Source organism: Bactrocera neohumeralis, chromosome 2 (genome assembly GCF_024586455.1).
Source record: "Bactrocera neohumeralis isolate Rockhampton chromosome 2, APGP_CSIRO_Bneo_wtdbg2-racon-allhic-juicebox.fasta_v2, whole genome shotgun sequence".
NCBI lineage: Eukaryota > Metazoa > Arthropoda > Insecta > Diptera > Tephritidae > Bactrocera > Bactrocera neohumeralis.
In genome coordinates, this window is record NC_065919.1 from 87,134,658 (window position 1) to 87,145,188 (window position 10,531).

Below are 10,531 nucleotides of genomic sequence, written 5' to 3' on the forward strand. Positions count from 1 at the left end.
ATATTATAGTTGTAATAAATTATTTGGGCAGCGATTATTAAAGAAAATATTTTCTACCATAAATTATGCAGCAAAAATTGTGGAGAAATATTGTTTTCTACTTTGAATGTATACATATATGGATCCAAAGGGTCCAGTCTAGTACATGGATCATTCGATTTGATTTTAACGACTGCAAAAAGTTTAATTACCGAATAAAAGCAAATTATATAAAAAAAATTGTTTTTGCATTTTCTAATTTATTGGAGGTTATTCATACATACATACTTACGTATGTATATCCTACCTTATTAAGCTGTTTTCTGTAAATTACCGTGCAACCGCTTTCTTTGGAAAATAAAACACAATGCAATTGCATGTGCTAAATATATTTAATATGTGCAATGATTTATTTGAATAAATTGGAAATATTTTTAATACAATACAAGTTTACATAAATTTATTAAGAAATATCCATGTCCATATCTAAATGATGGGTAATTCCAAGCCGTTTGAATATATGTACAAATATATGTACGTTTTAGCATTTGTTTTTATGCCTTCGCCTTCTTTTTTCGCACGGGTTGTGGCCTGAAGTTAAAAAGATAGGTTTATAATCCTCATTTAGTGATTTTAAGTGACAAATGTTCCATTATTTGAATAGGTGCACAGTGTTTGAAGAAATAATGTATACCAAGTTATTAAGAGTAAAAGTATTGCTGCCCAAAAATTAAACAGTTGCATTAAATTTTAGACCAGCAAATCAATTCCGTTTCACCAAAAAACTTGCGCCACCCTGTAGATACGTGCTTCTAACAATTAAAAACACCCTTTGCTTTGTACTATCATATGGCATTTTTACCAGCTGATAACACATGTAAACATAAATAATACTTAACTGTGCTGTCCACGATAAAGGTCATAACTTAATATCTCTTAGTTTTGAATTTTCCGCTTGAGAAAGACCTCACTATCAATAATTATCTCAGAGTACAGTACTAATTTTAACTAAAGTGAATTTACATTCTGTTTTAACTCTTATTACAAGAAAATTAAAGTGTTCAGAATTCGATTTAGTAAATAAGCTATGTACATATGTATATCAAAAAACATATGTCAAAAAGTTTGACATCATCATGTAGGTACAAAGCAAACAATGCGTTTGTCCTGTGGCGATCACTTCTTAAACAACCTCTCTACCTGAAACTTGTCATTTGATTTCGCAACTCGAAAACAGACAGGCGACTGCTTAACAATTTGTGCATCTGCAACCCTGACTGTCAACTGCAATATTTGTGGAAAAAAAGACAACAAAATTTTAGCTATCAAGCCATTGAAATAAACTGTAAATACTTTGTTCAATAAAAACTTTGGAGTAGTGTTTAAGCAAAAGGAATAATAATTGAAAGTGTTGCAGCATATTCTGTAATAATATGGCAAATGCGTTAAAACAGATATACTATTACCTGTTGTGTTGAAAGAGAAAAGGAACTGTGACGCAGCGCAAAGGTAGCTGGTAGTGTTAGTTGTGGTTTTTGTGGACGACTATGTTATGGCATCTATGTCCAGAACGTCGTCCGATGAAAGCATCAACGCACCTAATTTGAGATTTCACGTGTCTAGTTCAAGTGAGGATGTTTACAGGGATTCTGCCAGTCGCACAAACCCAGAAGACATACTGGGTTTAAGGTATCGGTGCCCACTGTGCACCAAATCACAGCACCAGCATAATTTCCACTGCTGTTCATGTGTTCGCAATGGCAATATTGTTCACAGTAATGTTGCTGGTTGTACACAAAAGGAAAAGTGAGTTTTGACATATTTAACCTATACTTGTTAATATATACCATCAATGATTGTATTTCATATAGTTTATTCGAGAAACAACAAAAATATATTAAAACAAAAGGTGGTCTCAAGGATTTGAATAATCGCTATGAAAAGTATATGCGAGAGCAACGTTCCAGCGAAAACTTGCAATGTGAGATTAAGCAGAAGAAGAAAAGGATTCAACTGCTTAATAGATTAGTATCAGAGAAGCAAATGTTTTTGACGAAGCGAAAAGAGCAAAAGGATCAGTTGTCTAAAGTAAATTTCGACAAGCGTAAACAGTTGCCTAATTATCCTATAAAGGTAAAAGCTTTAGGTGACTATGTCTTCGATAGATATGAGAAGATCAATAAATTGCGGGAACGGTATACTGGTCTATTGGATAAGGTGCAGCAAGTAACACGACACGATATAAATGAACTTGTTAAATACGTATTTCCGATTTCGGAAGTTGTGTTGAAAAATGAGAAGCGCTTTAATACCGTGGTCACTGGAAAAAATGATTGTGAAACTATGGAGCAATTGGCAGATGCCAAGAATACCTCCTATATACGCGGTAAATGGGTATTTCACGGTAGTGGAATAAGCGAGATGCAATATCTTATTGTAGCGCCTTCACTGCCCGCTAATGGCGATTATACAGCTTACTTAGATTGGTTATCCGATAACAAGGACGATGTACCGAAGAATGAAGGTAATCAAGTTGCACCGAGTCGCACCAGCGCATTCCGCATCATTGGCGCACTTACGTACACAACGCAACTGACAGAGCTTCTGAGTTTCTACCTGAATGTGCGATTGCCGTTTAAAGTGTCGTATAGGTAAGAGAAATCACAACTTTCGGAAATGTACATATTCTAAACATATGCTTATTATATATGTAAATTACAGTGACTTTTGCCGTAAACTCAACGAAGAGCAATTTTTGCGCAAAGTATCGCGTTTAAATTCAAATATCATGTACCTCGCTTATACACAACAGGTGCAATTACGAAACCTGAATGAAAATCACACATTGGAAAACATTTTGGCCATTTTGGATGTAGAGAAGAGCAATTTAGGACGCCATGGATTCTATGAAATATCGAATGCACCTTTAATGAAATCGGTGGATTCTTTGCTTAAGGGTATTGAAACGGCGACTGAATCAGAATCGGAAGGTGAGATTGAAACAATTTTTATGTGTGAAATACACATTATAAAATGTTTTGCAGATGAAAATTCTTTACGCTCGGGTTGGGAGGCAGTACCGAATTTCCCAAATGAGCAAGATATTGATGATTCGGATTTAGTCAGGAACGTCGCTGCACAACAATCAAGCCTTGCGGGGGGCTTATTAACTTCTGCAGCAAATCGAATAACCGAAATATTTGGATGGCGCAGATAGGACTTAAATGGTTTTTAGGGTTAATCATGTCTACTTTTTAATAACAAAGGAAAAAATTAACCTTAATTACGAACATGGATACGAAAAGGTATCCAGATATATTTTTGTCTTTGCATACACGTACCTACACTCCTACAACACTTACATATATACATACATGACTAAAGCTAAATATAATTGATGAAAATTTATGTACCAAACAAGTTTATTACTCCTTTTGCAGAGTAGCAAATAGAGAAAATATGTAAATAGAGTATAGCAGACGCTGTAGCTGAGCCATCCTTACCCATTGTTAGGTTAGGTTGTCTATAGAGCGGACAGCTAGACTGTTCGCACGAGAGTCGGGTCTAAGTAACCGGAACAGAATCGGACTTTTATCCGACCAAGGACCGTCAACTCGCCACCATCCCTCGAAATTACTTCAGAAATGTTTTCTGTCGCTACTACAACAACAACGGATATGACTACATCGACTCCGTTTGTCACCTTGATCATTTATATATATACATTATAGGTTCTCCAACGTTTATTTTGAGTGTTACGAACATCACCCTATTCAGTGCACAAAAATCGCGTCCTGACACCACGTTGACTGATGTCTAACCTTTAGAGACGTATTCTAAGCCACCGTATCACAATATTGCCCACAGTTTAACGAAAAAAAATCCTAAATTCAGTATTCATAATAGGTTTTATTTGAAATTTGATTTGCTGACCGTTTTACCTTATGAGAATCGATAATTGCTTTAATTTTTGTTTTTAACTAAAAATTGTTTTATTAATAATCACAAATTACGTGCGTGCTCACCCACGTACTTTGCTCATACTTTACATGTATACATATGGCAGGTATGTAGCACAACGTTGTTCGTTAATGGATTAGCCTCCCAATGAAGTGTGCCTACCAATTAATGAAATATGCTTTCAATTTTAGACAAATCGCCGAATTCCAAATTTTCTGAACATTTAATATGCAACTACTCTGAGCAGCTTCAATTTAGCTGAGCGGTAAAAAATAAAAGACTTTTGACTTATCATAATGCTATCAAGTGTAAGTGTAATGTGTTGTAGTTTTACTTGAAAGTGTGAATTTGCGGCGGCTCATCAAAATATCAGCATGTCTTTTCATTAGAAACAAATAAGTTGTGGGTGATGTTGTTTGTGAATGATCGTTCGATCTGTCTAATTGAATTGTTCTAAAGTGAGTGATTTTCTACTTTTTGGGTCCAATAATTTTGGTGACAGCTTCCACGACGTTTTGCGCTTGTGGCAAGGCATTTGCTTCCAGCGTCTTTGCATAAGGCATAGGCACATCAACGCCGCATACACGCCACACGGGGGCATCTAAGTGGAAGAAGGTTTCGTCCTCCATTATGCGGGCGCATATTTCGGCGCCAACGCCTAAACACAAAATTAAAGTTTTAATTTGAGCAATTTTTAATATTTGTTTGTTATATTTCTAATATTTTACCATGTTGTGGCCAGCCTTGCTCCACTGTCACAAGGTGATGTGTCTTCTTGACGGACTGGCAAATCGTGTCCATATCTAATGGACGGATTGAACGCAAGTTGATAACCTCAGCTTCAATACCTGCGGAAAAAAATTTTAATAAAAAAACAAATACAACAAAGTATTAAATTAAAACTCAAATCTATTCACCCTTTTTAGCCAGTTCGGCGGCAGCTGCTAATGTGGTTTCAACAGCTCTTGAGTGCGCCACCAAAGTTATATGATTGCCAGGCTTCATGATTTTAGCCTTACCAATGGGCAATACAAAGTCTTTGTCCAATACCTTATCCTCCACTGGGTAGGCAACACCGTACAGCATTTCATTTTCTAGGAAAACCACTGGATCGGGATCGCGAATGGCAGCTTTAAGTAAGCCACGTGCATCCTCACTGTCGTAAGGTGATATAACCTTCAAACCGGGACAGTGTGCGTACCAGGCAGCAAAACATTGGGAATGTTGAGCTGCCACACCAGCAGCAGCACCGTTAGGACCACGAAAAACTATTGGCACGTTGACCATACCGGCAGACATGTAAAATGTTTTTGCTGCGGAGTTTATTACCTTTTGTTTAAGAAGAAAGTGTTTTTGAAATTCAAATGAAAACTCACGCACAATATGTCATGCACGATGATGTTTGTGTTATTTCAAATTTATTTGTACATAATACCAATGAAATACCAACACTTCTCTCAAATACAAATTCATTAACCCTAATTATTTATGAACAACTTTCATTTAATGCCTAACTTCTCTTTGATGATAAACGCAGGCAAGCGGCGTCCCTTCCAGTAGCGTGGTAATGGATTCTCGTTTGCCTTGCGCAATTGCTCCTCGACGTACTGTTCGGCGTTAAATGCTTCACCCGCTTTTACTTGCGCTATTAACTTGGCTTGGAATGCCTTCTCTTTACGCATCTCACGGCGTTGACGCACCTTGGCCCATTCAAATTTCATCTTACGACGCAATTTCTTCAACTTGTGTTTCTTCATTTTACGGCGACGTATTACAATGAGACGTGCCGCTTCCATTTTGCCATTGTTAATGGCCGGCGCTTGAATTTCGTGCATCGTTGTAGGTTCATCAAGTATATCGTTGATTTCATTCAACCATTTCTGACGTGGGCTTTCGATAATTTCATGATGACTAGGCAAATCACCTATCGAAGTTGGTTTCTTTAGCTGCAGCATGGAAGAATGACTAATATGGTAAGGACGAAAGCCCTCGCTGTTGTGGGCCTTTAAACTGTTTAATGAGTCAGGGTGTGTTTGGCTTGACATTAAGTTCACCTGTGCATAATTGGATAACATGGGTTAATTAGATATTAAGAATTCTTTACATTTTTTCTTTAGGTTTAATATAACTTGAATGCGATTTAAAAGTACGGTTATATCTTAACCCATATTATCCGATTACAAAAATTGTTCATAGACTATAAAAAAATTGAAAAATGAAAGTGTTGGTATTTCACAGCGAAAGTAATGCCTAATGAGGATGATAAATGTATGATGAGATAACTAAAAAAAGCGTATGTATGATTGAAAGGTGATAGATAGCGGTAAATTATTTTGCAAATATTACAATTACTTTAATATTCTTTCAATAAAATTAATAATAGCCTTTGGCGTTAATTTACCTAAACAGATACAGTTTACAAAAAAAACTTGTATAACGGGATGTTTTGACTTTGAGCTAGCTGACTTATCTACTAAACTATTTAAGGTTTTGAGTTGCATCCAAAAGTAAGAGAAAGGCTCTTTTTAATAATCAGCATGATTTATGACAATTACTGTGTTACTTCGGAGCGTGGTTTCTCCTACGGGGAAAACTTTTAATCCATATTAAAAAAAAAAACTTTTTTTTGTTTTTCTCATGAATTTCTTGAAATAGTTTAAAGATAAGTCACTTAACAGTCAAAACATCTCTCTGTACAAAGTCTTTTTTATTGTTTATTGCACAAATTTATTCCAGATAATATGAGTTAATATGAATAATTATTTATTTGACGTTTAAAACTTATTTGATATAATTAAACAATTTTCATCATTACATATTTAAGATTATGCTAGGCCTTCCTGTATTTATCGATATCTGTATAACAATAGCATAAGACACTTTTCTGTCTTGTGTTTCCAATTTATTAACATATGTAAGGTGGTACAGATTTAAGCTGCCTTCAAACAGCAAAGAACTAAATATGTTACCAAGCAAAGAATATTTTTTCATAAATTTGTTAAAAATTAAAATAATTGGAGATTGAAAATAATTTTGTGAATGTAAAGAGACGAAAATAATGCTATAACCCCAATAATATATCAATTATTTATTTTAAAATAATAAGGAACAAATTCCTATAGATAATTTTTGATATTTTCATATTAGAACGGTACTAAGTCATTTATGGCAAACATGAATATATCTCCAATGTAAAAAATACAAATTTATAAGAATTCGCATTCGTATTATTTTATGAAACAAATGTTTATCTAACTAGTTCCATACTTACATGATCAATAGCTTGCATGGAAAAGTTAAAGGTCATGAATTCGCAAATTGGTCGCAAGCCAGCCATGGCAGCCCCCACAGCAATACCGGCAAAACCCATTTCTGTAATAGGTGTGTCTACTACGCGGTGATCACCATATTTCTTCCAAAGGCCTCTAGACACCTGTGGCGGGAAAATAAACGAATTAACATCAAACCAAAAATCTATGATTAAAAAAGTATAGTAGGTGTAAACAATACTGATGCTGCTTGCACAATTGATGCTGCTTATCAGTAGATACGAAGCTTTTGGCACGCTGCTAACAGATAAGAACGCATGATTTTTTTTTAATGTCTAAACGACAGTCTTTGTATGACCTTCCGTTGTGTCTTAAAATTGTCTTAATAGTAATGTATAAGTATAGCTTACATAGTTTTGAAACTAATGACTTTAATTCTTACGTATGCTGTTCACTGCGCGTGCTCTTATCGACAACTATCCATAAATTTGTCAGCTGTCTTGTTCACTATACACATTTATAACTTATACGCTTTACGTAATCATGCAGATGTTGACCACGTCGATTAGGATGAAGGCATAAACTTATGATTTACCTTATAAGCACCATCGTATTGAGCGACCTCTTCACCCATTAGAAATACACGGTCGTCGCGTGCCATTTCTTCATCCAAGGCGGTGTTTAAAGCTTCACGTACGGTAATCTGCTTTGCCGCAAGGGTTTTGGGTGACGTTGAGAAAGCACGGCGTGCAACGCTCGAAAATATCACTTTTACAGGCTGCATTTTCGAAAGATTTTCGTTTTTTCTTTTATTTCACTTGGTCGTTGTCCTGCAAAAAATTACAGATCAGTTAAATCACAAGTTGTATAATTATTCCTTAAAAATTACAATTTTTAGCGTGCACAGAATAGTTAACGTAATGCCTGACGGCAGTAGAGAAAAACTTCTGACAATTGGCAAAGAAAGTGTAAAAGCAAAACGAAAATAATTTCTATCAGAAACGTCAAATGTCAGCCTTGACACTGCTACATTGCCATATGCAAATAATTGCTGTTCATGTTCTAAGGTTTTTTAAACATTTAATAAAGATTTACTTTATATATAATTAAATGCAAGTTTTATAAATATTCCATTTTATATGCAATATTTGCATATACAAATTATTTGTAATATTTGAGACAAAACATTTAGTAGTTCAAACCAAATTTTTTCTTAGTGTAATCAGCTGACTGTTTGACAAACCCGGTGTTTATATTCAAAAAAGCAAAACGAGATAAACTATTCGAATAATTTTTATGTAACATTGACTTAAATTAAGGCAAGCTTTAAATTGGTTGTACGGTGCTAATAGTTTAAACGACACGTTTTGGGTTCTCTCGGTCACATTTTTACACGTTCAACGCACTATAGTTTCGTAGGTAAATATTTACATAAACATTCGTGCTTTATATGCAAAAAATGCATACGCAAAGTCATATTATAAAGCAAAAACAGTTGGAAGAAAAGTCGATTCTAAATTCTTATCAAAGTTCAAACTTTTGTTTTACTCTTATCTCAAATTGTTCTCTATTTTTACTTAGTATAGCGAGAGCGGAGTGTGTTTCTGTAAAAATTCGGTTTCAAGTTATTTTGTGTGGACTCAATAGTTTTTTGGATAAAATGGAAAACATAACAAAAATGTGGATGGGCCCACTGCCAGCGGATTCACCTTACGTGAAACCATTTAGACTATACTATGTACAGAATGGAGTCGAAAAGAATTGGGATTTATTAAAAGTTCATGATAGTGTTGCTGTAATTTTGTTCAACACGACACGACGAGTTCTCATTTTCGTTCGTCAATTTCGACCAGGTTTGTAGTACTTTTGATTTTACAAAATATACTTTTTTTTAGTGAAATAGTACAGTGAATTTCTGTATATTCTGTTCTTAAGCCGTCTTCCATAGCGTCGTTACCTCAAGCGGAAGTAATGTTGGTGAAGTAGATTTACAGAAATTTCCTCCGAAAATCGGAGTCACATTGGAACTGTGTGCAGGTATTGTGGATAAAAACAAGAGTTGGAGTGAGATTGCTCGGGAAGAGGTACTAGAGGAGTGCGGTTATGACGTGGCTGTTGATCGTATTGAGGAAGTGATGACCTACAGGTAGTTATGACAGTTTATGTAAAATTTTCGAACTTATTTATAAATTTAAATATGGTAGGTCGGGTGTAGGCTCTTCTGGCGCATTACAGGTGCTGTATTATTGCGAAGTTACGGATGATGATCGGGCTACTAAGGGTGGTGGTGTAGACGGTGAGATGATTGATGTGGTTGAGTATACAATTGAGGAATCTAGAGATTTGATGAAACAAGGGTCAAAGATAAATAGTCCACCCAGTTGTCTCTTAGGTATCAGTTGGTTTTTAATGAATAAAGCACCAAAGATTGTATGCCCTAGTAAATATTGAATTGAAGCATAGAATGAGAATAAAAAACAACAATCAAAAAATGCAAAACATTAGATCTGCCGGATTTTATAGAATTTGTTAAATTCCACAAAATATATTATAATTAAATACAACTTATGTATATACAGATATAAATTAAATTTTATCTTTAATTCAGTCATTTGAAGGCTATTATGAATAAAAAAAAAAATCAAAAAGACATTATTTATACACTATTGGGTTCTTTGAGAACCCAGTTCCGGTAACAAACTGGAATTGAAATCTCACAAACTTATTGTTATGGTACATATGTATGTGTTTTAAAAAGTATTTGTTTAATTTTTTTGGTATAATTCCTCTGTGCTATATTTAAGGTTCCTTTGTCATCTAAAGATTATCGGCTGTTCAGTAAATATAATTAAAATCCAAATAAATAATTATAAATTCTACAGAAAGTTCTACTATAATTTATAATGTCTCATTTTGGGAAAGTTTATTTTATATTTATGTATGTATACATTATCTACTTTGAATATATGGAATCAGTTAAATTAGATGGAGATTATTGCTAAAGTTGAAGGAAAGTACTAAAACAGAAAATTTGACATCCTTGAATCAGTGAACTTTTGGAAGCAACATTTCGCGACATTTAAATGGAAGCAATAAAAATTCTAAGAATTGAGCCTTTGAAAACTTAAATACCAGCCGCCTATGCGGATCGTTCTGACAGTCAACAACCCCAAGACTGTAGACGTTACACTTGAGTGCATGTGCTCCTTCACTCCGCATACGATACCAATTATTGCCAAAGTGCAGCAAAATCCTGAAGTCTCTAGCCGGCAGCACCTAAGGAAAACACAAAGAAATCTTCTTTCCACCCATCGAACACCTAC

At 34.7% G+C, this 10,531-nt stretch overlaps 3 protein-coding genes and 1 long non-coding RNA gene across 6 annotated transcripts; 2 read left to right on the forward strand and 2 right to left on the reverse strand.

Moving 5' to 3' along the window:
• Positions 1–352: 352 nt before the first annotated feature.
• LOC126751534 (uncharacterized) lies at positions 353–1,047 on the reverse strand. The gene is made up of 2 exons (XR_007665894.1): positions 674–1,047; positions 353–570 (listed from the first exon to the last, which is right to left on the reverse strand). It is a non-coding gene; the product is annotated as an uncharacterized LOC126751534 (long non-coding RNA).
• A 160-nt stretch (positions 1,048–1,207) lies between these two features.
• Positions 1,208–3,399, forward strand: LOC126751795 (beclin 1-associated autophagy-related key regulator). The gene is made up of 4 exons (XM_050462326.1): positions 1,208–1,785; positions 1,851–2,630; positions 2,701–2,969; positions 3,024–3,399. Exons 1-4 carry the CDS (start codon positions 1,532–1,534, stop codon positions 3,194–3,196), a joined length of 1,476 nt encoding a protein of 491 aa, XP_050318283.1. The 5' UTR covers positions 1,208–1,531; the 3' UTR covers positions 3,197–3,399.
• Positions 3,400–3,868: 469 nt separating this feature from the next.
• On the reverse strand, positions 3,869–8,195 carry LOC126751796 (pyruvate dehydrogenase E1 component subunit beta, mitochondrial). 2 transcript variants are annotated; one of them, XM_050462327.1, is made up of 6 exons: positions 8,098–8,194; positions 7,804–8,038; positions 7,211–7,372; positions 4,857–5,268; positions 4,668–4,787; positions 3,869–4,597 (listed from the first exon to the last, which is right to left on the reverse strand). In XM_050462327.1, exons 2-6 carry the CDS (start codon positions 7,990–7,992, stop codon positions 4,410–4,412), a joined length of 1,071 nt encoding a protein of 356 aa, XP_050318284.1. In that variant the 5' UTR covers positions 7,993–8,038; positions 8,098–8,194; the 3' UTR covers positions 3,869–4,409. The 2 variants fall into 2 exon arrangements, with proteins under 2 accessions (XP_050318284.1, XP_050318285.1); XM_050462328.1 differs by lacking the exons at positions 3,869–4,597; positions 4,668–4,787; positions 4,857–5,268 and adding an exon at positions 5,341–5,993 and having other exon boundaries at positions 8,098–8,195.
• Positions 8,196–8,456: 261 nt separating this feature from the next.
• On the forward strand, positions 8,457–10,105 carry LOC126751797 (uridine diphosphate glucose pyrophosphatase NUDT14-like). Of its 2 annotated transcripts, none has more exons than XM_050462329.1 (4): positions 8,457–8,627; positions 8,790–9,061; positions 9,144–9,354; positions 9,413–10,105. In XM_050462329.1, exons 2-4 carry the CDS (start codon positions 8,869–8,871, stop codon positions 9,657–9,659), a joined length of 651 nt encoding a protein of 216 aa, XP_050318286.1. In that variant the 5' UTR covers positions 8,457–8,627; positions 8,790–8,868; the 3' UTR covers positions 9,660–10,105. The 2 variants fall into 2 exon arrangements, with proteins under 2 accessions (XP_050318286.1, XP_050318288.1); XM_050462331.1 differs by having other exon boundaries at positions 8,795–9,061.
• Positions 10,106–10,531: the final 426 nt, after the last annotated feature.

Bases quoted from the DNA above. Each gene is read 5' to 3' on its own strand.
- LOC126751797 (XM_050462329.1), top strand. From the start codon at position 8,869: ATGGAAAACATAACAAAAATGTGGATGGGCCCACTGCCAGCGGATTCA. The intron at 9,062-9,143 runs GTTTGTAGTACT...TCTGTTCTTAAG, and splicing joins CGTTCGTCAATTTCGACCAG to CCGTCTTCCATAGCGTCGTT. The intron at 9,355-9,412 runs GTAGTTATGACA...TAAATATGGTAG, and splicing joins GAGGAAGTGATGACCTACAG to GTCGGGTGTAGGCTCTTCTG.
- LOC126751796 (XM_050462327.1), bottom strand. From the start codon at position 7,992: ATGCAGCCTGTAAAAGTGATATTTTCGAGCGTTGCACGCCGTGCTTTC. The intron at 7,373-7,803 runs GTAAATCATAAG...TTCCCGCCACAG, and splicing joins AATACGATGGTGCTTATAAG to GTGTCTAGAGGCCTTTGGAA. The intron at 4,598-4,667 runs GTAAAATATTAG...TTTTGTGTTTAG, and splicing joins GCAAGGCTGGCCACAACATG to GCGTTGGCGCCGAAATATGC.
- LOC126751795 (XM_050462326.1), top strand. From the start codon at position 1,532: ATGGCATCTATGTCCAGAACGTCGTCCGATGAAAGCATCAACGCACCT. The intron at 1,786-1,850 runs GTGAGTTTTGAC...TATTTCATATAG, and splicing joins GGTTGTACACAAAAGGAAAA to TTTATTCGAGAAACAACAAA. The intron at 2,970-3,023 runs GTGAGATTGAAA...AATGTTTTGCAG, and splicing joins GACTGAATCAGAATCGGAAG to ATGAAAATTCTTTACGCTCG.